Source organism: Patiria miniata, unplaced genomic scaffold (genome assembly GCF_015706575.1).
Source record: "Patiria miniata isolate m_02_andy unplaced genomic scaffold, ASM1570657v1 HiC_scaffold_23, whole genome shotgun sequence".
NCBI lineage: Eukaryota > Metazoa > Echinodermata > Asteroidea > Valvatida > Asterinidae > Patiria > Patiria miniata.
In genome coordinates, this window is record NW_024037062.1 from 1228770 (window position 1) to 1255419 (window position 26650).

General features: G+C 40.6%; 1 protein-coding gene across 40 annotated transcripts in view; it reads left to right on the forward strand.

Moving 5' to 3' along the window:
• The window catches only part of LOC119731256 (ankyrin-2-like), a 148769-nt gene that overhangs the window by 46095 nt on the left and 76024 nt on the right, over nucleotides 1-26650 (forward strand). For 35 of the 40 annotated variants that reach the window (XM_038204382.1, XM_038204348.1, XM_038204361.1 and 32 more), the window contains 17 exons: nucleotides 612-710; nucleotides 7523-7708; nucleotides 8942-9139; nucleotides 9889-9987; nucleotides 10726-10923; nucleotides 12701-12799; nucleotides 13556-13654; nucleotides 14490-14786; nucleotides 15859-15957; nucleotides 17203-17301; nucleotides 17881-18078; nucleotides 19009-19206; nucleotides 20326-20424; nucleotides 21397-21498; nucleotides 22054-22129; nucleotides 23710-23763; nucleotides 25087-25101. In XM_038204382.1, coding sequence (XP_038060310.1) covers nucleotides 612-710; nucleotides 7523-7708; nucleotides 8942-9139; nucleotides 9889-9987; nucleotides 10726-10923; nucleotides 12701-12799; nucleotides 13556-13654; nucleotides 14490-14786; nucleotides 15859-15957; nucleotides 17203-17301; nucleotides 17881-18078; nucleotides 19009-19206; nucleotides 20326-20424; nucleotides 21397-21498; nucleotides 22054-22129; nucleotides 23710-23763; nucleotides 25087-25101 — 2215 coding nt within the window. Of the gene's footprint in view, nucleotides 1-611; nucleotides 711-7522; nucleotides 7709-8941; nucleotides 9140-9888; nucleotides 9988-10725; nucleotides 10924-12700; nucleotides 12800-13555; nucleotides 13655-14489; nucleotides 14787-15858; nucleotides 15958-17202; nucleotides 17302-17880; nucleotides 18079-18167; nucleotides 18265-19008; nucleotides 19207-20325; nucleotides 20425-21396; nucleotides 21499-22053; nucleotides 22130-23709; nucleotides 23764-25086; nucleotides 25102-26650 lie in introns of all 40 variants that reach the window. The other 5 variants (XM_038204349.1, XM_038204351.1, XM_038204358.1 and 2 more) reach the window with 5 other exon arrangements.

Here is a 26650-nt window from a genome sequence, read left to right on the forward strand (position 1 = left end):
GGCTCCCAGTTCCCGACCGCTAATGTCAGAAACCGGTTCCAGATTATGGGATCGGTTAACCACTTTTACTTAATAATTTGTCAGACAATTTCTCAAACAATAAAAAAAAAATAGTCTAAAAGTATGGAACTTTTTTTTTCTAAACAGAAATTTTGTATAAAAAATATTTTGTTAGACAAGATAAGTTTGGGGTAGCACCATGTGAATAAATCTCTCTTTTTTTGTGAGTATGTGTGGTTCTGAAAAGAACCGAAGCCGTGGTTCAGAACCACACATAATAACTCACAAAATAGATTTATTCACATGGTGCTACCGCAAACTTATATTGTCGAGTATCTTTCCACCATGCAAACCTTCAAATCTCATATTTTTTGTTGCCATTTATATTTTTTTTGTAAACAAAATGATAATTCATATCTTTAATGTCTTTCTTTACAAAAATATTGTTTTTGAAGTGTACTATGGCGGTGTTGACAATATGGTAGACTTTGACTGCACTTCTAACAGCAAATGGGTATCCACATTTTTATATGGAGATCATTGATTTTGAGTTGCGTGATCTGCTTTATTTTTCTGAAAGTTGTTTCATCAAATGAACATCTGTTTTACAGAGCGGATTCACCCCACTGTACATGGCTGCCCAGGAGAACCATGGCGAGGTCGTCAAGTATCTGCTAAACCACAATGCCAACCAGAACCTAGCAACCGAGGTAAGAATTTGAACATGTGTCAGCCATCTTGGATTGAATCCAATATCCTAACGCTGATATTATTGCTCATTTTCAGAAATATGCATAACACTTATACTACATAATAAGCACAAAAAAAAGCTGTAAAAATGTGGAATAAGATACTTTATTCTGTCAGAAGAAGGCGAAAATCCAAATATGGCAGCTACAGCTTCTGAGGAAATAGGCTGAGATGTTCTCCGAATAAAATCCTAGAAAAAAAATCCACAAATATGTAATACTTTTGACTGATAACAGACCACTTGAATTTCCCAAGACACTGATACGAATTCCCGTTACTTTGATTATGTGACTGTGTGATTACAGATAAGATCAATGCTCGACCTTGCTGACTGTTGTTATCTATATTTGCTCTCGCTGTCTAATCTCAGCTTTGGCTGTCGGGCAAGGAGAACAAAGTCAAACCAAACGATTTCTATTAATTGAATGAAGTAATAAAAGAAGTCAATTCAGCCTGCATCACCAAAGGAAGAATAAACCTCCGGTTCTCATTGTCAAACAGAAACCGTGGGACACTTCACTGAATTGAAGAGAAAATGTACATTGAAATTGAAACAAATAAACACGGGAATTTGCAACACAGCATATTTCTTGCATCTCAAGATTAAAATAAAAACGGAGTTAGAGGGATCATCAGTGTCTTGATGTATGATACTCTGACAGAGACACTGAAAGGTCATAATATTGCACAAAAGTACGGCATCAATTTGTGTCTTTGTACTTTGCAAAACACTGGTTTGTGTCGTCCCTTCCCTCTTTCACTTTTAACGGTTTCATTTCTCTCACACACGCATGCTTGGAATTGGCCTTGGGTTTTTTGCCTATACTGTATTACCATCCCTATCAACTCCACTCCCTCCACCTCCCCCGTGCTCCGCCTTAAATGGTTCAAAATGCTCCTCCCATACTACCTCAACTAACTCCTTGAACCCAGGGCGGCTTTGTGCCACTCGAGGTGGCGACTCAACAGGGCCATTATATAATCGTGGAAACGCTTTTGCAACACCAATCCCGGCCCAAGTATCCTCCCAAACAGGAGGTGAGAACGTGAGCCAGAAACTCTGTCGATGTGTTTTAATTTTTTTTTCAAAGCCTCTGTCACCGGTTGTTGTGAATGATTGTCGATAAAACACACCACATCATCATCATCACTGTAGTGTACTCTCTGTGTGTCCTACCTCTTACCGTCTGGATTGAGAACATTCTGTAAACGTACATGTTAGATCAATGGGTATTGGGTATTTTTGTGTTTGTGATAGTTCCCAATGTACTTGTTCATGTACATAAGTTGTTAAGAACCCCCTCCACCCATTAATGTTACCAACCTTATATCTAGATTGGTCTTGTTCAAATTGGAGTCCTTCCCACCGTGTCTGGCTGAACACTGTTCTCTATAATTGACTAATGGTGGCTCACCATTGGCTCTTGGGTTAAAATGTTTCTTGAAAATGGTTGTCAGTTTAGTGGGGCTGGCTTTGGATTGAAGGGGTGGGATTTTGGGTTAGAGCTTGTCAAAGCTTGCCGTTAGAGTGGTCAGACATGCGTTGTGAAATCAGTTCCGAGGGAGAATTTTGAGCTCACTGGGAGGAACATTCAAACTCATTGCCAACTACGACTGATGCTGTTGCAAAGACGCTCGCGCAAAGACACTCGCGCAAAGACGCTCATGCAAAGACGCTCGCGCAAAGATGCTCGCACAAAGACGCTCGCGCAAATGTGCTCGCACAAAGACGCTTGCGCAAAGATGCTCGCACAAAGACGCTCGCGCAAAGATGCTCACGCAAAGACGCTCGCGCAAAGATGCTCACTCAAAGACGCTTGCACAAAGATGCTCGCACAAAAACACTTGCGCAAAGACGCTCACGCAAAGATGCTAGCACAAAGACACTCGCGCAAAACGCAAAGAAGCTCGCGCAAAGACACTCGTGCAAAGATGCTCGCACAAAGACACTCGTGCAAAGACGCTCGCGCAAAGATGCTAGCACAAAGACACTTGCGCAAAGACGCTCGCGCAAAACGCAAAGAAGCTCGCGCAAAGACACTCGCGCAAAGATGCTCGCACAAAGACACTTGCGCAAAAACGCTCGCGCAAAATGCAAAGACGCTCGCGCAAAGGCGCTCGCGCAAAGATGCTAGCACAAAGATTCTCGCGCAAAGATGCTCGCGCAAAACGCAAAGATGCTTGAGCAAAGACACTCGCGCAAAGACGCTCGCCCAAAGATGCTAGCACAAAGACGCTCGCGCGAAAGAGACGGCCATATTTTGGGAGCAAAAAAAACCCTGGCTGGTCTACAAACATTTTTGGGGTGGCAGGATACAGAATCTCATACCGGTAGGTTGGTGTACAAACATTGATTGTCTTCAGATGTACATATGTACCGGTAGATACTAAGGAGCATTAACTTTTGGAAGATCCCACCAAAATCCAACAATATAAATCCACCGATCTCATCAAATTGTCTAAAAAGCTTCTGGCATGTATCGATAGCGTAGTTCTTGATCTGCACGCTTGGGCAACTGCCACGTTTTGTCATAGTTTTACCGGTAGCTCACCATTGCATGATGGGAAATGTAGCAACATGGGGTCGGACTGAGCTATAGTTTAGCACTGCCGTGTGATTGGCGTGGTTTGTCCAATAACAAAAGTCTTGCAACTAACATTGTTAATGATAGAACGTTGCACAGGGTGTGTCAAAAATAACGAAACCCAAATGTCGGGACCATTGTTTTAGTGAAGTTCTGCATACATGCAGCACTTTCAATAGGATATGAAAGCCCAATTCATAAGCTTTCTTTTAGTACAAGACTCATTCAAATCACTCGTGTGCTTTTCAAGTAACGAGATTTTAAACACAACCACCGTTTTAAAGTTCTGTTCACGGATTGCAAGAAGGTACGGTAAGTGTTCTTTCAGCAAAACAAATCACAAAAGGATATGTGTGAATTGTTTTCGTTTTTTTCTGAAAGAACGCACACCCTTTTTTGATCCATTGACAGAACTATAAAATGGTGGTTGTGTTTAAAATTCTGTAACTTGAAAAGCACATGAGTGATTTGAATGATTTTTGTACTAAGAGAAAGCTTGTGAATTGGGCTTTCATAACCTAGATTTTGAAAGTGCTACGTTACATGCACAACTTCACTAAGACAATAGTGCCGACATTTGGGTTTTGCTTTTATTGACTTGCTCTGTATTAGTCTTTTACAATGCACTCTAGTGATTGCAAGTTTTCTATTTTTTTTTTAGCACAGATTCCTGAATTTGTCGCACACTTTTTGGTGGTATTGACAGTACTGGCAGATTTAAGAGTATGATACCAATAAAAAAAATGTTTGTTTATGTATTGCATTTTGTCCCAGCCGGCCCGCAACTTTCCTGTAGATATTGCATTTTGAATCGATTATCTTGCACCTTGAAAAATTTGATCTCAAACTTTTGGCACATTCACATCAATATGTCCATTTCAACATGAATGTACATACATGTATGCATCGCATCATACAAAAACATGTATTGTATTCCTGTGATATTTCTAAAATGATTTTCATCAAAGCATTTGTTTAAGTATGCTCATTGTTACTAGGCCGCCATTTTGAACTACTGGAGCCAAAATCCACAAACTTCATATTTTTTATTAAATACAATGCAATTTGTCCTATTTGTTTGTCTTGGTTTAAAATCCGAAGTCAATAAGATTAGTCACAAACCATTTACGCATACGGTACAGAAAGATGGACTTGATTTTGAAACTTACATGTGAGCAGTATACCAAATCCAGGTACATTTATATCAAAAAACCTTCTGTAAATTGTTGTGCTGCCTTTTCTAGTTGGAAAGACATTTTCTAAAGCAGCAAGGTTTTTTTGTAATCATAATTGGAACAGCATAGATTTTTGTAGATGAAGATGCTCTCCTCTGAACTAAAAACTTATCAAAATTTTGTTTACTTGTCTTTGATGCACTGTAGTTCAATGTCTCTTTTCCACTGTTTTGTATTTTTGTGTTTGTCTGTTTTCAAACTCCACTTTAAGAATTCTCATTTCAAGTATTTGTGTACATTACATGTACATTTGTTTCTGTATCTCAAAAGAAAGAAGGAGAAAAAAAGAGGAAAGATTTCCAGAGAAGTACATGTAGAGTTGATGGGTTGTTTGCAATGTCTTCACGAATGAAAGAATCACCCTTTTTTATTCATTAGGTTTCACCGCAGTTAGTGGGGCAGATAGGGAAAATATTTGGGGGAGTTGTGCCTCTGATGATACAAGCATGGCATTTGGCACACAGTCAGAGTATGTCTTAAGAAAGATATTTGGCTATAGGGCCATCGCAGATTTGTAATTTGAAAAAATATAGGTAGAATTAACAAGCAATTTTCACAATTTTCAAAATGGCTGCCATTGCTTGTTACTCTACATATATTTTTTCAAAGGACAAATCTGCGATGGCCCTATAGCCAAATATCTTTCTCATGACATATGTACTCGGACTGTTTGCCAGATTCCATGCTTGTATACACAAAGGCACAATACCATCGCCTATCTGCCGTACTAAGTATGCCAAAGTTTCACCCACTTTTGAGCAAAGAATATCACATTCGTTTCAACAACAAGAGTCTTCAAATCTTCAGATAGAAATTCTTTTCAGATAATATCACTGTCTTTTCAAGTGAACTCAGAGAATTTTTGAGTGAAAATTCAGAAATTTTACCAAATTTAATCTCATTTGATAATTGCTGTTGAAGGAATGTGATTTTGCAGTTGAAGAAAAAAAAGTGAAGTTATGTTGCGATATTTGTCATGCCCAAAATTATTTTTTAAAAGGTGATTGAAAGTGTAGTTGCAAAAGCGTTTCCACCGACAGGTAAAAATTCCCTCCAAGTGAATGTCAAATTTATGTATCACAGTTTTTCGTTGTTAAAACAAATCGTGTCACAAAATTTGCCCCAGGGAAATGGATTTCTGTTAATTTGACCTTGAATTTATGTTTTTTACATTTTTGTTCTTTTTTTTTGGTAGTGCTTTTCATTCGTTCAATTAATTTGTGATAGTCCGGCTTCAAGGAATATCTCCCATTGTTTGTCATTCGCTTGACGACCTTGGGATTCAATCAGATTTTATGTTGCTGGGGCTTCGCATTAACTTGACCTTGAAATAAAAGTAGGGATAAATTGATTAAAGCAAATGTTAGAATGCGCCATTTTAACTCATTCAGCTTGTCTTTCTTGCGTAAAAACACTCCCAGGGCTTTAAGAATTTTTGAGATGGCCCCAGATAATTCCGACATCCTCCCTAATTCTAATTCCTCTATGGCTAGACTGGATTATAATGCCTGTACGTGTGCATTACGTATACAAGACGCACATGACATGCATGTTACATGTAAAGTCTGTTAGGTCTTTGAAGATAGAATGGAACATTTTTCATTTGTGCAGTTTTTTTGTTTGAAGAATCAGAAGTGTTCGAAGTCTAAAGTCGGATGCCACAACTAACCTGATGAAATTTTAGCTCTGTGAATGTTGTATATTTCGAGAAAAGACAATTTTCTGGATCTCGATTTCTGTTTGAAAGTTGCCATGTCATATTTTGAATTGCGCCCTCTCCATGGCACAATTAATTTGGACATGATTCTCATTCAGCTGATTGCTCTAAGTGATGTCACACACTGAACCGACAAATAACAGCAGCCGCGTGCACATGTGCGTTTGTGTCAACGCTTGCACCCATTCACGGATTCGCCCAATTACAAATCAACTACCAACAGAGATTTCCAAAAATGTGTCACTTGACACATCTTTGGAAAGGACCTTCTTGTTTTGTTTTCTTCAAAATGACAGCATGCCAGAAGGAATAATTTCACAGGGTGTTTAAGTGTCATTACTATCTTTAAACCCAGTGAGTTTTTTTAACGGTAATTTGGTTGGTTACTATTTTGATAGCTGCAAATGGCCCACTCCGCCTTTATATATATAAAAAAAAAAAAATCTGCAAACCTTCGCTCAGTTTTACCTTGTAGCTTTTGCCAAGCAGATTCAGTTGTAAGCGCCAGTCAATTTAAGGCTCAACATCTTGTTTTTATAAAACTAATTCTAATTTTATTGCTGTTTTCACTACTAAAATATCCATTTTAGTAGTTGAAGAAAATTTAGTAGGACAAATTCCTTTAATACATTTTTTTATTACTGGAAAAGGTTTTACACCCGGTAATTTTAATTCCTATTATATTTGAGATGATCTTTTGAAACGTGAAACCTAACTTGAAAGAAGCCCATCTTAGAAATTAGTTGTCCAACGATAAAAAGCTTAGGTTTCCCCAAATTTTTTGGTCATTTTAAATATGCCAGTACTGTCCTTACCACGTTTATGCCTGCATGGATTATGTGTCTTGTACAAGATTTGTGTTTAATTTCTGTGTTATTAATTTTAAATGTGATTTTTTGTGTGTGTGGAATGCAGTATATACGTACGTATAAATACAAAGCTACTGGGTTTTCTTGGTTGAAAATCTAACGTGAAAAACCGAATGGTCATGCTCACTACGTCCCTGTGTTGTGGGATTGTTTTTATGTCCTTATTATTACACTTTTCTCTTTGTATGATCAGTTGTATAATTTCCATAATTTACATGAACACACAATTACTCTATATGCTGCCGCAAAGTTTGTCAACTAACTTACTGAGGGAGAAAGTTCTACTCTTTGAGATCATAGTTTCTTCCAACAGTGTGCACACAGTTCTAACTCCGTTTCTCGGGGCGGGGCTTATTTTTCCCGCAGGATGGCTACACGCCCCTTGCCGTTGCTTTACAACAAGGACACGACAAAGTTGTCGCTGTCTTGCTGGAGAACGACCGTGCTGGGAAAACGCGCCTACCCGCCCTGCACATCTGTTCTCGACGCGACGACACCAAGGCCGCACTGCTGCTGCTGCAAAGCGGCCATAACCCGGACATCACTTCCAAGGTAGGAGCTGGTTTCTTAGGTTTTAATTCAACAAATTAGTGGCCCTAATGTTTCGGACCTAAGCAGGACCTTTTTCAAAGGCAAAACGTTGTTTTTTTTAAAGATTGCCCCCCAGTTATGAGCGAAAATTATTTTAAGTTATTCATTAATCCTAACCGCCCTGAATCCTTCAAATCCTCTTTGCCAAAGTGGAGGAATTTGGAGGATTGAGGTTACATGGCAAACATTCGTTACTGATTTCGTAGGATGCACTTTGTCAAGGTCTTGGGCCGGACCTGGTGTTGTTTTTGCTCAGCCATGCATAATAGGCCTGGATTATGCTTGAAATCCTCCGTACTGCTCCAGGATGTCACTGGCCAAGCCGCAACATATTTGCAGTCACTGCCGCAGGATTTTGCAGGATTCAGGCAGTGGTCACCCCTCCATGGACCATATGCAAGAAATAATGCAGGAATTTGCAGGAATGAGGCTTCATGTATATGCTATTTTTCCATGAGGCCAATTGGAGGTTTTTGCAGGATTGATGCTACACCCTAGCAAAAAGGCCTAGGGAGTTAGCCCAAAAAAAATAAGTCTCCGGTTTCTGGTATGCGCGCGCGTCGCCGTAGCCATGCGCGTCGGCAAAATGAAAAAGTTTTTTTTTTCAATGAAAGATGATGTCCCAAAACCACCAAACTCACTGGTTTGACTGGAATCCTGCTGCTGCACAATTTTAACGTTTTTTTAAATGGGGTTATGATCGAGAATAAGCTTTATGTGGCCTCTCTGGACTCCCATATATTTGCACTAAGTTTAGTCGGGTACCATTTTGCAGTCATCCTCCGACATTTGAAGCAAAAAAAAAACAGGTAAAAAAAAAAAAAAAAGCCGCGTCGCCGCACCACTTTTTGGGCAAGCTCCATACCAGCTCCATGGCCTTAGGATTAAAAGAAGGTGTTTTTTGAATGGATATACCGGTGTTAAAAAGGATGATTTGCTCTGATTTTTCCAAACTGCCACAATTTGGCTGTTGTTTGCACTTTAGGAATATAGATTTAAAATAATAGTTTTAGGTCTGTGTAAGCTGGAGTGTTTATTTGCGATTCAGCCGTCGGCAGATATTTCAGAGAAAATCTAATATTTATACAGTTTTCTAATAATATAGGATCACCCAGTCAGAGTGCGTTGTGCTAAATCACACCAAATAGAGCAAGTGTTAATATCACTTCATATTTTCATATTTTGTTTTGACAGAGCGGCTTTACACCCCTGCACATTGCTGCCCACTACGGCCATGTCAACGTCGCCACCCTGCTGCTGCAGCGTGGCGCATCCGTGGATCACGCCGCTAGGAACAACATCACGCCGCTGCACGTCGCTGCCAAGTGGGGCCGAGTCAACATGGTCAACACCCTGCTGGATCGCGGGGCCAGGATCGACGCCAAGACTAGAGTGAGTAGCCGTAGGCTTTATTCATGAATTGGCCTAAACTGAAGGTGGTAAAATCGTCAAGTTTTTAAACTTGTCAACTGTATTCAAGCTAATGCAGGCGTGAGGTACCGGTGTGCTAAGAATTTCTGAGGACCGAGTGCCTAAATTCCCAAGCGTGGATTTCAGTCATCATGTAATAGCGCCCTCTACTGCCGCAGCTTGCTAGGGAGCCAAAACCAAGGCCAGTCTGGGACCAAGACTCCAAAAGCTTTTGAGAGAAACTCATAAGCTTGCCTGGTTTTGATTCTTGCTTGGGTTGGGACTTAAAGCTAGCGTCCCAGAACAAAGATTTGTTCCACCCAAAATAATATTACCGGAGTCTTATATAGCGCACGTTTCTAACAACAATTAGGTACTCGAAGTGCTACTAATTATGTCTATTTTTAAAGACAGGTAAATGAAGTTTATGAGAAATATGAGACTAAAATAGGGCTGGATAGCTCTGTTTTGCTGTATGTTACTTCATTTCTATCACATGTTTGGATTCATTGTTCAGTCAAATTGATTTGTCTTCACTCAACTAAAAATTGATTTAAATTCCTGTGTATTCCAAAAGCACAATCTTGCAACAGCCATGTGTGTGTGGATCAACTTGTGGATCAACTTGCAAATTTGTGGATGTGCCATCAAACACGTGGATTTTGAAGCAAACTTGGTGGATGTAGAATTTGTCATTACAGTCAACAAAATTTTGTGGATTTTGCCTACAGGATGGGTTGACACCCCTCCACTGCTCCGCTCGCAGCGGACATGACCAGTGTGTGGATCAACTGCTGGAGAGAGGAGCTCCCATCTCGGCCAAAACCAAGGTATGTGTGGATGTAGCGTCAGGTGTGTGGATGTACAGCCATGTGTGTGTGGATCAACTTGCAGATTTGTGGATGTGCCATCAAACGCGTGGATTTTGAGCCAAACTTGGTGGATGTAGAGTGTGTTGGACTTTTGAATATGGAGTCAGATGTGTGGATAAGAATTAGCAATAGTACCGTAGATCCTGATTGTGGATAACGTACATTTACTTAGTCCAGACTTGTCAGCGCACTGAAAGATTTGTGGACAAATGTAAACCTGTGGATAAAAAAAAATGTAATTTAGGCCAAAAAAAATAAATAAGTCGGTCTCTGGTCAGCGCGCGCGTCGATTTTAATCATGCACGTCAATCTTTTTTTTTTCAAAAATGTTCCGTGGTAGCTCCAACAGCGCCCTCTATTGCCGCCCCTCCTCAGTTTTTTTTACCAAAGAGCACCAAGGAATGGGAAATTGCACCAAGGCAAATGATCGAGAGCACCAAGGCAAATTATGGAGGACACCAATGTACATGAGGACACCAAAAAAGCAAAATAGTACCCCACCTTGTCTGTACAATCCAAGCTTGAAGAAAAAAAAAAAAAGAAAAAAAAAGCCGCGTCCCAGCGTCAATTCCAGAACTTTGGTCTGACCAGAGACCGAATATTTTTTGGGGGGGGGCCTTAGAGACATTCAGTAAAAATTGTGGATGTATCCATCACATGAAAAAGGAATAATCAAATTCAGCATTCTATTTTTAGAATGGTCTGGCACCCCTGCACATGGCAGCCCAAGGTGACCACGTAGACAGTGCTCGTCTGCTCCTGTACCACAAGGCGCCAGTTGATGATGTCACCGTGGACTATCTGACCCCACTGCACGTGGCCGGCCATTGCGGTCACCACAAAGTGGCTAAATTACTGCTGGATAGGAAGGCTAACCCTAGCGCCAGGGCTCTGGTAAGTGAACTCGTCGGTGAAAAGGTAGAAGGGGCGGGGCTAGATAAGAGAGGGGGGGGGGGACTAACTGATCCCATTACACATGACCAGTTAGTGCGGTCAACATAGAGTGGCTAAGTTGCTGCTGGATAGGAAGGCTAACCCTAGTACAAGGGCTCTGACAAGAGGAAAGATCGGAGGAAAGATCAGTGACGTCCAGCATCGCCCATTAAACGATTTTAAACAGGGGTGTGAAATCTCCGCTATTTAGCGGATTTCCGCTTTTTTGTTCAGCGTGCCACATTTTGTTTTCCGCTTTTTTTCTTCCGATGGTCCAGATTTCCCCCCGCTTTTTCCCCCGCGCATAAGCTTTGATTTTATTTCCGTTTATTTTATTTTCCGCCGAACGCACGCGATCCGCTCTCTACAACATACACATAGCTCGTGCAAGCGAGTATTCAATGTGCATGTACATGTACATTTACGTACGTACGTGAGTACTATACGATGCCATGTGCATGCATTTTTCAGCTCGAAGCCGCGTGTGTACACAACGTGTAAACAGCATCCGGGGAACCAACAGTCATTGCGCTGTGATTGGCTGCAGATAAATATGAATATTCACACATGCGCCATGAAGCGCGTTGGGACTCTTTGCGGCCGTTCCTATCCTGTGTCTATGCATGTAGTGACACGCGATGATCTCCACAATAACTCGCTGTAAACATCGTCTTGTTGCAAATATAAAGCCTTGAAATAAGACTAGTAAATTGTCGCCGCGCCGGTAGAGGGCATCATGCGGGGCAAAGTTCATGTGTGCATTTCATTGCATGCACGCATCGGCCTGCTGCGTATTCCGCTGCATGCTGATACGTACGTTAGTGTGTCGTTTCAAATGTTTCGAACGTATTTTGACATTAATTCCGCAAGATGTCAGTGCAACACAAATGTGTTATTATCCCAAGAGGTTCGGAGTTTCATTCGGACATTGACAAGACCGATCCTCAGGTTACGAATCCGTGGAAATGGATTTGGATGGAAACATGGTTAATAATGGGCAGAAATTAGGCGACTCGATTAGAAGCCGGGACACGCGATGACGATGTGTATCAATCATCTGCAGTAAGAGGAGTTAAAATATGGAAAACGTGGTTGAATTTCCCAGTTTTCATATACAAGTTGGCCATTTAGGCAGTTTTAAGCCAATATGAAGGAAAAGTTAACTTAAAAACATGCATAAATTGCAAAACATTTTTGACCAATAGTTGGCCCAGGCATGCCAGGGGGCTTTAAAATGCACCACAGAGCATCTACATTTCAATTTTTTTTCGGGGCCCTTGGGCGGGCCCCGAACCCCACGCCGTAAGGGCTTCGCGCTTCGCGCTCGCAGGTTCGGTTATTTACAGGTTCAGCTATTTTCAGCTATTTTTTTGGGACTCCACTCACACCCCTGTTTAAAGAACAGCTGTCGTCAAGCTGCCACAATAGCCTTAGTGAGAAAGACTGTACATGTAGATTAAACGATCCCTGGTTCAAATCCACCAATTGCCATTTTTCATTCACTATTTTTCTTCGCCAAATTTGTCTTTGGAACCATTTTAATTGAAGGGAAAAAAAGAGTCCAAGGACCTACATGTAAGTGTCTTGAAAACAAAATCTCGAACCGCTACTCAGGTTAGTATATACTATAAAGTGCCTTCCACAACTCTCATGCGTGCATAACTTGCATTTAAAGTAGACGAGCAAAAACTGAAGACATTGTTGGGGGAATTTATAGTGATTTTTGTTTTCTTCTCAGAACGGATTCACTCCTCTTCACATTGCCTGCAAGAAGAACCGCGTCAAAGTGATTGAGCTGTTGCTGAAGTACGGAGCATCTGTCCATGCCACTACCGAGGTTAGACCAACTTGCTAACAAATTACAGACTAAACCTGTGCTCGTATTTGAGCTAAGTTTGTAAAAAGATACCGTGCTATTGATCAAACTATAATATTCTCATCAGTGTTCTTTAGGGATAGATATGTTTACATTAAATGGCGTGTGTGTGAATTACATTGGTCAATATTGGTGACCCTCACAGAAGTCGCATGATCACAACTTTGCAATAAGCCGCTTCGCGGATACCGCCATCTTTGAAATTTTTAGGGGGCATCACAATGAAAATACGTTCCATCATGCAACTGTAGCTGAGCATGATTGGACGTATTTTCATTGTGGTGCCCCCTAAAATTTCAAAGATTGTGGTATCCGCGAAACGGCTTATTGCTGTCCACACGGGCCATTCAGTGTGAAATGAACAGTGTAATTCGTCTGCGACCCAGGCAGCTGTTCTTGTAAAACATACCACTCCTGAGCATAAAAACTTACTACCGACGATCGACACTTGACAGTTTGGGAAGTTGATCCGCACTGGTCTTAATTTGGTTAAGTTGGCAACAGTCTCGGTAAGTTTAACCCAAGAAAGTACAATGCGAACGCGGCCTAAAGCTGCCTTTCAATTGCACGTTTTTAGCTCTTTTTGTGTCTGTTGCATATTCAGGACTGTTCTACTGGTTGAAACACAAATACCACGACCTGGTCATCCATGACAAGATTAATCCAATAAAACTTTTGAGAAATGCATAATTTTACTATTCTCGTTCTCATTTTTAGTCTGGACTGACCCCACTTCACGTCTCCTCCTTCATGGGTAACATCAACATCGTTGGCTACCTGATCAACCACGGAGCCAGCGTGGACGAAACCAACGTGGTAGGTTTTCCTTGTCCGTCGTTCTTTTTTTCGTCCGTTCTTTTGAAGTTAATTGGTGAACATTTTGCTTTAAGGCTGGGTCATACTTCATGGAAATGCAAATGAGAAGTGAAATTGATGTCATGAAACATTCGCCCACAAAATTTGCCCGAGTTGAAAGGCGTTAAACTTTTCAAATCAGCGCAAAAAATTTGACTTGGCATCACAAATTCGCGTTTTCATTTGCTTTAGTAACGAGTACAAACCGTGATATTTTGGCCGCGCTCACTGCGAGCCGGACGATGCGCGTTTATCAGTCATCCGTTCCGAATACTGCAAAACCTTCGCGTGTATAAACGTCATCCGACATGAACTATTACATTTGTTTATGGTGTAAATCTAGGATTTCCTTTTGTTCCTCTTCCTTTTTCCTTTTTCGCAACAGCTCTCATTGGTTTTGTACACGTTTTCTAATTGAAGTTGTCCTCGATTTGGTTCCTGTCCTCGATTCACCGTTGATGTTGCACGTGTGTGTCTCCTAGATTTACAAGATAAACAAACACTGGTTAACACTTGGAATGTTTCATTGCAATGGTCTAACTCAAAGACCAACTGACGGCCAGAGCTTTTAGACTGTCTAACACGCATAGACCGCTTAAAGACCGGTTATTGCAATCCACCCCTGGAATGCGATTCTGAAACAGATGTTAGGAATTGAGTTCGTTTTTGGTTGACCCGAGCCACTTCTCTTACTTCTCTGGTTTGGCGAAGCTCTGGAACGCGATTCTGAAATAGAAATTAGGAATTGAATGACGACAAGTAATTTCGGTGTTTTTGTTTGGGTTCTCTTTTTTAGCGTGGTGAGACTGCCCTCCATCTGGCAGCCCGCGCCAACCAGATCGACATCATCCGCGTCCTGCTCCGCAACGGGGCCAAAGTGGACGCCAAGGCCACCGAGAACCAGACCCCGCTGCACATCGCCGCGCGGCTGGGCAACGTGGAGATCGTGACGCTGCTGTTAGAGAACGGCGCGTCGCCCGACGCGCAGACCCGGGATCACTACACGGCGCTGCACATCGCCGCCAGGGAAGGAATGGAAGACGTGGCAGCTGTGCTGCTTGATCACGGCGCATCGCTCTCCATGCAAACCAAGGTACGAACCCAACAGGCCATCAGCCTGGGGTTTGGTCGGTATCAAATGAGGGGAATAATGCTCATTGTGATTTTTGGCAAGGTATGCACCCCTGCAGTTGGAAAATATGTGATAGCATTGCAGCGGGGCAGCTTTTAGGATGCTATCACATTTTTAAAAAATGATGACCAATTTGCTTGTTACCGTTATAATTAATCTGGTAACAAGCATATTGGCGGCTATTTTGAAAAACAATAATTTAAAGTGATAACACCCTAGAAAGCTGCCACCACTCACACTGCAGATCAATCACACATTTTCCAGCTCTAGATGTGCATACCTTGTCAAAAATCACTATGAGCATTGCTCCTTTTGATCATTTGATGCTGGTTGCTCAATTTTTGGACCGAAGCTGATAGTCTAGGGTGTTTATGAAATCTTGGCTTCTATCTCCAGCTTCGGCTTGATCCCGTTACGTTATTTTGACATAAACTTGGGAGACACAGGCTTAGTATTGGCTCCATTCAAAGAGTGTCAAATCCTAAGTTTATATTCCTAGCAAAAAAGTCATGTAAAAAATTCATGGAATCCTGCACAACCTATACTTGATGATGCATCATGGTTGGCTATAGCAGTCTTGCAGTTTGCATTCCAGTTTACCAGACTTCCTCTTAATGCATACCACTCTATACATGTACTCGTTCTGATGCTTTTGTGGGGCTCAGTGGTCATGTGTCAAACTGGAAGGCTAAAAGGGAGTGGCTTCACTTGCCTCCATGTGATGTCTGACGAGTGTAGCATAAATATGCCCCATTTCCAGTTAGAAAGCTCTTGTTCTGCTTGGATAATTACGTCTCAATTCTGAAAAAGTCTGACTTCATTTTGTGGTGATGTACAGTGTAGGTTTTTACACGTATATCCACCAATGTTTTTGCTGAAAGGGCTACATCATTATTACGGTTTTACCCCTGTTCAACGAGCCCATGAAAAATTCCAGTGACTGTCTATCTTGGGAGCGTACAGCATCCATAACTGTGGAAGCAACTAAATTCCGACACAGAAATGAACGTACTTTCGTTTGATCCCATTACAGAAAGAGTTCACTCCTCTCCACGTTGCTGCCAAGTACGGACGCTTGAATGTGGCATCTCTGCTGTTGAGACACTACGCAGCCCCTGATGCCACAGCTCAGGTAGGAAGGGAAGGAACAAAAATAAGGATCTTAAATCTCTGTGATTGTAGAGTGCGTCGAAATCAAGTTGGTCACAAGTCAATCACAAGTCAATCACATGCTAATCCTGCATCCTAGTGGTCACAGTAATTAAAGTTGTGCATGTTTGAATAATTCAGTATTCGATTATTCCAACTTGGACTTGATTGAATATTCGAATATTCAATTTTGAAATGCACTGATCTGGTTAAACATTCGCCAGCCCGAGCTGGCCATCGATCGGGATTTGCATGCACCTGCAAAAATTGACAAAAAGAGCTGATTAAAACAATATAAAGAAGACGTTGTGGAATGGCTGATGTTTGACTGATTTAAATAAGCAATTTAAGCTACTTATTCCTCATGGAAACTTCTCAAATCATGCGTGAAAATGGCTTTCGAGAAAAGTGTGACATTTGACAAACAATAAAACCATTCAACTCACGGAACTAAAACACCGTTTTTCATTGTCTCCTTGAGACCGCTCCTCTTTTGAATATTTGATTTATAAAAAAAGGCTATTTGTATATATTCAAATATTTAGTATATTCAGCCCTAACAGTTAACGGGGGATGAATACTGACAAAGAAATATCTTTGTCTCAGTTCATTTGAACAGCTTGGCGCTTGACATTAGACTTGATGACTAGTGATTGACTTGTGAGGATTTACGATTACTGGAACTCAGCTGTTGCAGAAAAGAAATTATTGCAATGAGTACAAACGACAAGAATTACTTTTTGTTATTGGATTCCTCACTCGATAATACTTCTGCATTAATTACACCTCTTTAAGGCCAAAAAAAAAAATTCTCCGGTTTCTGGTATGCGCGCGTGTCGCCGTAGCCATGCGCGTCGGCAAAATGAAGAAGTTTTTTTTTCAATGAAAGATGATGTCTCAAAACCGCCAAACTCACTGCTTTGACTGGAATCCTGCTGCTGCACAATTTTAACGTGTTTTTAGATTGGGTTATGGTCAAGAATAAGCTTTATGTGGCCTCTCTGGACTCCCATATATTTGCACTAAGTTTAGTTGGGCACCATTTGCAGTCATCAGCCGACATTTGAAGCAAAAAAATCAGGTAAAAAAAAAAAAAAGCCACGTCGCCGCACCACTTTTTGGGCAAGCTCCATACCAGAAACCGGAGACTTTTTGTGTGTGGCCTAACATGTATTTCTTTTTATTTTGAAAACCTAAGATTTATTGAATTGTGTTTGTTTTCTCTCAGAATGGCCTGACACCACTTCACATCGCCGCCCACTACGATAACGTCGAAGTCGCAATGCTGCTACTGGATCAGGGTGCATCACCCCACACAGTGGCACAGGTAAGTCCCGTCCCTTAGCCCAAATTGTCTTCATGTGTGGCCCTTTTCTAGCAATGGCAGTAAAGTGTCTTGCCCAAGAACACAAGCACCAAGTCCCCGTTAGGATTAGAACCGTCCAACCATGGCACTTGAGTTGAACTCTGTAACCGTTTTAGATGACAGCGCTCAAAGGAAATTTGATAAAGTGTCTTGCCCAAGAACACAAGCACCATGTTCCCAATCAGGATTAGAACCGTCCAACCATGGCACTTGAGTTGACCTCGGTAACCATTTTAGACCACAGCGCTCAAAGGAAATTTGATAAAGTGTCTTGCCCAAGAACACAAGCTTCATGTTGCCCATCAGGATTCGAATCCTTATACCATAGCACTTGAGTTGAATTCTGTAACCATTTTAGACGACAGCGCTCAAAGGAAATTTGGTAAAGTGTCTTGCCCAAGAACACAAGCTTCATGTTCCCCATCAGGGTTCGAATCTTTATACCATAGCACTGCGGCCAAAACTCTGTAACCTTTATAGATGACAACGCTCAAAGGAAATTTGGTAAAGTCACGATCCTGATGTTTTTATTTTTTCCAGAATGGCTTCACTCCACTTCACATCGCTGCCAAGAAGAATCAGCTCGATGTAGCCACGACTCTACTGGAGTACGGCGCCGATCCTAACACCATGACCAAACAGGGTATCAGCCCGATCCATCTGGCCTCCCAGGAAGGCCATGTTGATATGCTGTCACTGCTGCTGGAGAGAGGAGCTAAACCAGACATTGCTGCCAAAGTAAGAACCCCATCCCCGACCCCACCCTACCCCAAACCCTCACCCACCTGATCCCCACCCTACTGATCCTAACTCCATGACCAAACAGGGTATCAGCCCGATCCATCTTGCCTCCCAGGAAGGCCATACTGATATGCTGTCACTGCTGCTGGAGAGAGGAGCTAAACCAGACATTGCTGCCAAAAAGTTAGACCCTCACCCCCGATCCCAACCCTACCGATCCTAACACCATGACCAAACAGGGTGTCAGCCTGATCCATCTGGCCTCCCAGGAAAACCACACTGATATACTGTCACTGCTGCTGTAGAGAGGAGCTAGACCAGACATCCCTGCCTTCTCAAGAACCTCCTCCTCCCACCTCCTCATCCCCTACCCTCACCTCAAGAAACCCCTACCCTCACCCATGTGAGGCCAAACCCTTACCAATGATCTCTGTTACTTGTGAAAAAAAATTGATTGTAATGCTTATTATATAGCACTTTCCATCGTATCAACAATCTCAAAGCGCTTTACTATTATTCCTCCGTTCATCAGGCCATGAGACCACAGGCAGCCGATATCAGCGCACATTCGGTCCTCTACCCTCACGGGTACCCATTCATACTCCTGGGTGGAGAGAGGCAATTGTAGTTAATGTCTTGCCCAAGGGCACAAACACTATGTTCCTGGCAGGGTTTGAACCCACGCAGCATCGTACATGGGGCAAACACTGTAACCACTGAACCATGATTCATGGACCTGTGATGTACATATGGCCAGACTTGTAGTTGATTTGTGGAGATTGACTTCTTGTGACTTGTGAGGGTTTATGACGACTTATGATAATCTGTGATGGCTTATGATGTCTGTGATGGTTTATAACAAGTTGTTCACAACACAGATCGTCTCATTTCCTTATTCTCTTCTATCAACCCAACCTCCCAACCCAGAATGGCCTGACCCCTCTCCATCTGGCTGCTCAGGAGGACCAGCTGGACTGCGCCAAGGTCCTGGTCAAGAACGGCTCCGGTATCGACCCACGCACCAAGGCTGGCTACACCCCCCTCCACGTGGCCTGCCACTACGGCAACCTGAAGACGGCCGCGTACCTGCTGCAGAACGGAGCGGTCATCCAAGCCAAGACTAAGGTAGGCGAGCAATTATCGTCAGCAAAACATATCTGTTACTCTTGACAGGTTGTATCTACTTACTAAAGTGACCTTAAAAGAAATATAGACGTTCTGGATTTAGTTATAAGCCCGCCCAGCTTTGGTTTGTTCACATTTCTTTCATATTATTTTGTGGCCAGTTCCAGCGTTATGAAAGGACTTTGTAATGTCCATGACAGAGCCAATTAACCATGATATCTAATTAATGATTCAGAGAAATGATCCAAAACTCCTAGTCTGTAATCTCCTCGACCATTACTAGATGATGGATGTAGAAGACTTGAAAAACAACAACATTTTTCAGGTTTATTCACTGAACTTTTAAAGGTAGAGTAGATCATGTGCAGCTATCCAAAAAGTAACTGACAAAATTATGTTTGAAAAGCTTACTTGGTTTAAAGATAGTAATGGCACTAAACTCCCTGTGAAATTATTGTTTTATGGTATGCTGTCATTTTGAAGAAAGCAATGAAAGCAGACCATTTCCAAAGATGGGTCTAAAGACGCATTTTAAAAAAAAATTCCCTCAGTAGTTCGCTTTTAATTTGGTGAAGCCATTAATGGGTATGCGCATGCGTTGACATGACGCACACGCACGCGCGATTGCTACAATTCGTCAGTTCAGTGCGTGACATCGTAGCTGCAATCGGCTGAATGAAAACGTGTTTCGGATGCTGATTTCAAGCGCAATTTAAAACATGACTCAGCAACTTTTGAATTGAAATCGAGATCCTAGAATATTTTTTCTTGGAATATACAGCATTCACTGAGCTAAACCTTCATCAGGTTAGTTGTTAAGCACCCTTCTTTAGATTTTGAGCATTTTTGTTGCTTCAAACGAAAAAAAAATGCACAAACGATAACAATATTTTCTACACATGTGTCTATGGCAGTGGTTGAAGCACCTTCCTATAGACATGTATGTTACTGCTGGCGTAGCCTATTAATTTGGACCTAACGTTACTTATGTAAGGGTAAGATGAGCTACAATGATTAACATATACAGTGTATAACCTTCTCCAGTGTTGCCTGGAGCCAAATTAATCTCTAGTTCATTGGCTGCTTCTAATTTCTTCTTTTTATTTTGTATCTTGACAGCACGGGCTGACACCTCTTCACCAAGCTTCGCAGCAGGGTCACGTGGCCATTATCAACCTGCTGCTGACTAAAGGAGCCGACCCTAACGAGACTGCTAACGTGAGTAGTCGGTGGTCTCCAGGAAAAATGGAAAAGTCTTGATTTCTTGACCCACACAAATCCAAAATATGCCAAAATCAAGTAACTGGTTTTTTTGCGTTGGGATGATGTAAATCAAATTAGGTTTTTGCCCTTCACCAACATATAAACACCGACGTATAAACACTAGTTAATGCGATACCCGCCGCTATGTACATCAGATTCGAACCAGCCAACCGATCCCGTTAGCTCGGTGGTCGAGTGGTAAGACGTAAGTCATGGGTTCAAGTCCCACCAGAGTGATTTTTTCCAACTTTCTCTCGGGAGGTAACACACTGAGTATACAGTGTTTATGCGTCGGTGAAGGGCAAAAACCTATTTTGAATAACTGGGTTTTACGATTTCAGTAACACACAGCCCTGTTCCTGTTACGTAAATTGCATGTACTATTGATTCAGTAACACCTGTACTACATTGTATTACATCGTATCACATTGTATTACATTGTATTACATCGTATTACATTGTATTACATTGTATTACATTGTATTAATTCCCCAATGAATCTATAAAACCACAGTGTTCAGGCAGTTTGGGTGGTACAGGGAGTAACAGGCAGGGCTGTTTTTGTTGGTACTGGCACAAATAATTGATTAAGAGATTTTCGTGGTCTTCGGATCAGTTGGTATCCTCATTTTTCACATCACACTTGTGCAGTCAAAAATTGAAAAACACTGTATAGAGGCTTGTAAAAGCTTAACATTTCCTCCAGTTTGTTACTCCCAGGCATGCAACTTTTCCTCAGATCCACTGATTTCCTCGTTTTTACTTCTCATGAATGCCATTACAAATTGAAAAATACTGTACAAAGTCTTGTGTGGTTTGGGGTTTCCACGTTTTTTTCTAAATTCCTAGTTGCATGCCTGTACTTTCCAGTTGTATGCCTTGGTAATATTTGATTTGTTTTTGTCTCCTTTTCTTTTTCCATCACAGAATGGCTACACTGCCCTGGCCATTGCCAAGCGTTTTGGCTACATCTCTGTAGTCAACACCTTGACGACGGTTACCACAGTGGAGACGACTATTGTTACATCGGTAAGAATCCACGTTTTTGAAAGACGGTAGCTTGATAGCTTATTAAAGTGTGATTATATTGTGTCTAGCTTTTAGATATTTCTAACCTCTTAATAAGATCTCTTTTTTTCGTATTACTTACATTGTATTACAAAATATATTTTTCTGCATATTGATGGCTTTTTTGGTTAGAAACACCACCAGCTTTCACAATAAGTAGTGTTCATTGTTTTTAGTTTAAATTAATTTCAAGAGCGATTAATGAGTTTTCAAAAATGAAAGTTGAACAAAGAAATTGACTGGGGTGGGGTTTAAACCTGTGACCTCCGGATTGCCATTCCGGTGCTCTACCAACTGAGCTATCCAGCCCTATGTTGGCGGTTCCCCATTTTGTCATTGTCTTTGTTCAAGGGGCGCTAGTCAGAAGCCATAAACCTATATATGCCATGTAGCCAGGGATCACGCCCAAAGTCACGATGCTAGCAACATTAGCAATGCAACAACTGAGCTCTCCAGCCCTGCGTTCATTGTTTATCATTTTACAAATTGACTCTTTTTGTTTATTTCCCAAAATAGCCAACGGATGAGAAATTAAAAGTCCAGGTCCCCGAGACCATGGTCATTTCCTTCATGTCTGATAACGAAGACGAAGGTAAGTCTATCTGCCTCAGCTTGTTTTTATTTCCTTCACGTTCCAAATTTTTGCTAGAATCATGATTTCCATATTTTGGTTTTACAGTGTGCAGCTCATTCATAACAGGCTGAAAACTGATAAAAAAAATTGCATGGATTGAATTAAAGAAATGGCACATTAATTCTATTCTCGTCACATTTCTTATAAATTTACATGTCCGATTTTTGGGAGTTTACCGGGGAAAGATGGCCTAGTTGTTAAGCTTGACGGCTAGGGTCAGGGGTTCGAATCCAGCTGCTGGTCATATGTTGTGTCCTTGGGCAAGCCACTTCACCCCCACTTGCCTCTCTCCACCCAGGAGTATAAATGAGTACCGGCATTAGCCAGGGAGTAACCTGCGATGGACTAGCATCCCATCCAGGGGGGATAGAAATATTCTCAATTTTAGACTACATTTTTTTTTTCTGAAAAAATAAAATCATAACTAAGAGAATTAAAAACAGCTCTATTTGGAGGATAATTTAACACTTCGTTAGATTAAAGATATATTTGAAAGATAGTGAAGAAAGAAATTGTGTAAAAATGACTGTAAAATAACAGGAATAATAGGATATAATTTGTGCCAGTTGTTGAAGTTAAAACCTAAAATGTGTTGTTTTTTTATGTTTTTGGTATTATTTTACCCCTAAACTGGCTGAGTGTGCACCATTTATTTTGCGAAATAAAAGTTTTCAAAATGGCTGCCAGTGTTCAGCTGTGGTTTGATTTGAATGGGTGTGCTGGTTGAAGTAGCCAGATGCCAAAATATTCGTAAATTGATGTTTTTTCAAAACCGAGAAGTGGATACCTAAACTTTAGTGAAATTTTGATGATTACTCAGAAAGATTTTAGACAAATTTTCTTGAATTTTCAGTTCTACAGTTGTTTCATTAATTGGGGGGAAAAAAAATCTTAAAAGTTATTTTTTAGTTCAATTCATGAATTATTACAATTTGTTAACTCTTTCAGTGCCTGAGAAATTTGAAAAGTTTAACCCTAAAGTGCCCAACTTCGAGCGTTTTTGTTATTTGTTCAAAATTCTGAAAAAAAAAAAGTAAATAAGTTTTTAATAGTCACTAATTTTTTTGTTGTTCCTTGGTATATAGTCAATAGTAGTCACATACATATTGATACACCCTGAAACACTGTCCTGCACACAGGGGAATTCCACACTTTTTGCAGAAAATACGAGTGTCACTGCTGCGCCCTCTCGCAAGAACTCGAATGAAACAAATAAATACAGGTCGTAACTGAATGAAAATGATATTATTAGAAAGAGCGAGAGCGCCCCCTTGTGATAACATGCTTACTCTACCTCGTACATGTACGAGGTTTGGCGATTCTAAGTACAAACATTACCTCGTATATGTACAAGGTTGGCGATTTCGAACGAACAAATATACCTCGTACATGTGCGACTTTGGCACCGAAAGAGTTAAACATTCTTGAAACAAACCAAAAATCCCCTACAATGGAAAAAGCTACTGACATTCCTGAGAATAAAAAATCATTTTACAGTAGAAGAACTTTTTTGCTGCATTTGTAAACCCTCTTCACAGGTCGTCAATTCTTTGTCTATAAAGGCCAGCGTAGGCGGATTTTGTCCTCCCTAGGTGAGATCGGACAAAACAGACAAGAAAAAAACCTCATCAGCCCTTCCCACTAAAAAAACCCAAAAACTAGTCCAAATAACATCATTAATATAAGATGAAACATTTGTGGAACATTATAGAAATAATCGTAGAAACCATGTACTAAAATAATACTCTTATTCCCCTAGATACTTTTTTTTTCCTTTTTAGTGTTGGAAAGAAAAACTCAGAAAGAAATCGCACTGTGAATAATGTAGGCCATGAGCAAGATATTTAACGTGAATCCACTGGAGGTTATTTCACAAAAGAAAGAGTACAACCCTTGGCACGGCTACGGTTTAACACAGCATATCTTGCGATTGTTTGACGACAAAACTGTGCTTGTTTTACAAGTGTCTGTTGCTTTCTAACCAATTTATTTTTCAATGTTTCGAACTGACAAGCCACAGGTACATTTTAAAACACTTTTAATTAAACAAAAAAAAATTGGCTGGTCTGGTATCGAAAAAGATATCTGTAATAGCAGTTGATATCATTTCTGATCAACATATTTCAGTTTGTGTATTATCTTGAAATGTACCTCGGGTTATTGTCAGTGAAAACTCATATAACAACCTTTGGTTTTTTATGCACTTAGATTTGGTAGGGGCCATCCCATCAACAGAATCCAACAGCCTGTTGATGCGTTGGCCCCACACCATGTATAACCATGGCATTATTGATTTGATTTTTTGTTAACATCCATTGTTTTACTTCTAGAGCCCAATTTCTGTAGAGACAAATCTGGACCGAATTCGATATGTTATTTCCGATCCTGTAGTATCTATATTTCCCTTGTCCCATTAACAATATTAATTGCACTTGACATGTTCTTTCAATATAACTGAAAAATAAACTACACCTTTCAAAAAAAAAATCCTTTTGAAGCAACAACATTCTGCCAGCATTCTCTGCCGAAAAGTGGGCAGTTGTAAGTTTTATACTTCGAGCAGGAAATCTGAAACTTCACCAAAATATTCACCAATTTTGGCGCACGATCTGTGCATTCCTACAAAAAAAAGGGTTTTATTCAACTCCGTAGTCAATCAAGGTGATTTTTGGACCTTAAATATGTTAAAAGCAAAGCCTGTTGCTCAACTCAACCAATTCTTGGTCTCGTGCAAAGATTCTCTCCATCAATTAGGAAAACATTCATTGACCTGGCACCTTTTGCCCAGTAGGTGGCAGCAGACACCTGCTCTGGTTGGTTGCCAGGCCAACACACTCATATTTTTGTCACATTGTAACCAAACATGTAATTTCTTTCCACTGTTCCTACCTCTGTCACACGTCCATCGTGTCTAGAATTAGGAAGTCCTGGTAAGGTCTCAACCCGTCTGTTAACGTTTTTGACTTTCTCCAGAATCTATTTCGTCGTATTCGCAAAGTCTGATGTGATTCTGTTGGTATTTTTTGTGTCGGGTGCACCTTTATTTTCTTCCCTTATCGAAATCCCATTTGCTGTCGTTCTTTCTCTCTCTCGCTTGGTTGAGCAAGTAAAGGATACTGTGGGATGGAACTCTTAAAAGAACAATTTTTTAGAGCATGCTCAGACAAAGGCAGTATTTTACTGAAGTTCGGTTTGCAGAGATTTGCGCATGACTATCGCACAATCCAGGCGCAGTTGTGTATCGCTTGGCAAAATTACAAACTTTGTCATTTTTTTTAGTTCACTCTTAGACTTGTTTTCTAAACACATCCTAAAACTAAAAAAACTCCCACCATGGCCCCCCAAAAATCTTCAGTTTCTAGTATGGAGCTTGCCCCAAAAATGGTGCGGCGACGCAGCTTCTTTTTTTCTTTTTTTACTTGTTTTTTCCTTCAAATGTCGGCTGATGACTGCAAATGGTGCCCGACTAAATTTAGTGCAAAACGTACGGGAGCCCAGAGAGGCCACATAAAGCTTATACTCGATCATAACCCCATCTAAAAACAAGTTAAAATTGTGCAGCAGCAGGATTCCAGTCAAACCAGTGAGTTTGGCGGTTTTCAGACATCATCTTACATTGAAAAAAAAAACTTTATAATTTTGCCGACGCGCATGGCTACGGCGACGCGTGCGCTTACCAGAAACCGGAGCCTTTTTTTTTGTGGCCTTATCTATTTATGTGCCAGTGCTCACTGCTCAGGATTATCCAGTACATTGCACACACCAAGTGTCGGAGAGAAAGAAAGACAGATTTTTTTGTTGTCTTGATGCTGGCAAGGTTGAAGTATCATGCCTGCGCCTAAATGTGTCCATTCGTCTTTTTTTGTCCATATACATGTAGCATGAAAGTATACATCAGAAATGTATGATTTTAATGGTTCACATTTTTACTCTGTCATCCATTTTATTTTGGTTGCATGTTTCAAAAGCATGTCAAATCCAAATTCATTTATTCTACAATGTTATGCATCATTTTAAAATTCTATTTATATCTTCCGATTCATATTTTAGCATGATGTGAATTTGTATCAGAATTTAAAAAAAACAACTTTGTCTGGATTTAAAAAAAACAAAAAAAACTTTAATATTGTTTTGGATGTCTTTTATTCGATTGTTTTTATGAATTGATACATTTTTCCCAAGTCAACTTTGAAAGAAAATATAAGAACCTGTCTTTTGTGTCAAGTTTTGTGTTTTGTTTTGGACTTTTAAACACCTACGGTAGGTGTCTTGTTGAAGCTATAAAAAAAATCTTGTTAAAGCTATAAAAAATGTTTTGCTTGAAAAATGTTGTTCTTCTGGACAAAAAAATACACAGGAGGACCTACATTTCTAATCCAAACATTACATGTATATATTCTGACTATATTACTGTTACGAACTTTTTAAAATCCCAGTTACAAAGGCATACTATGAAAAGACCACTGTATTAAATAGCTA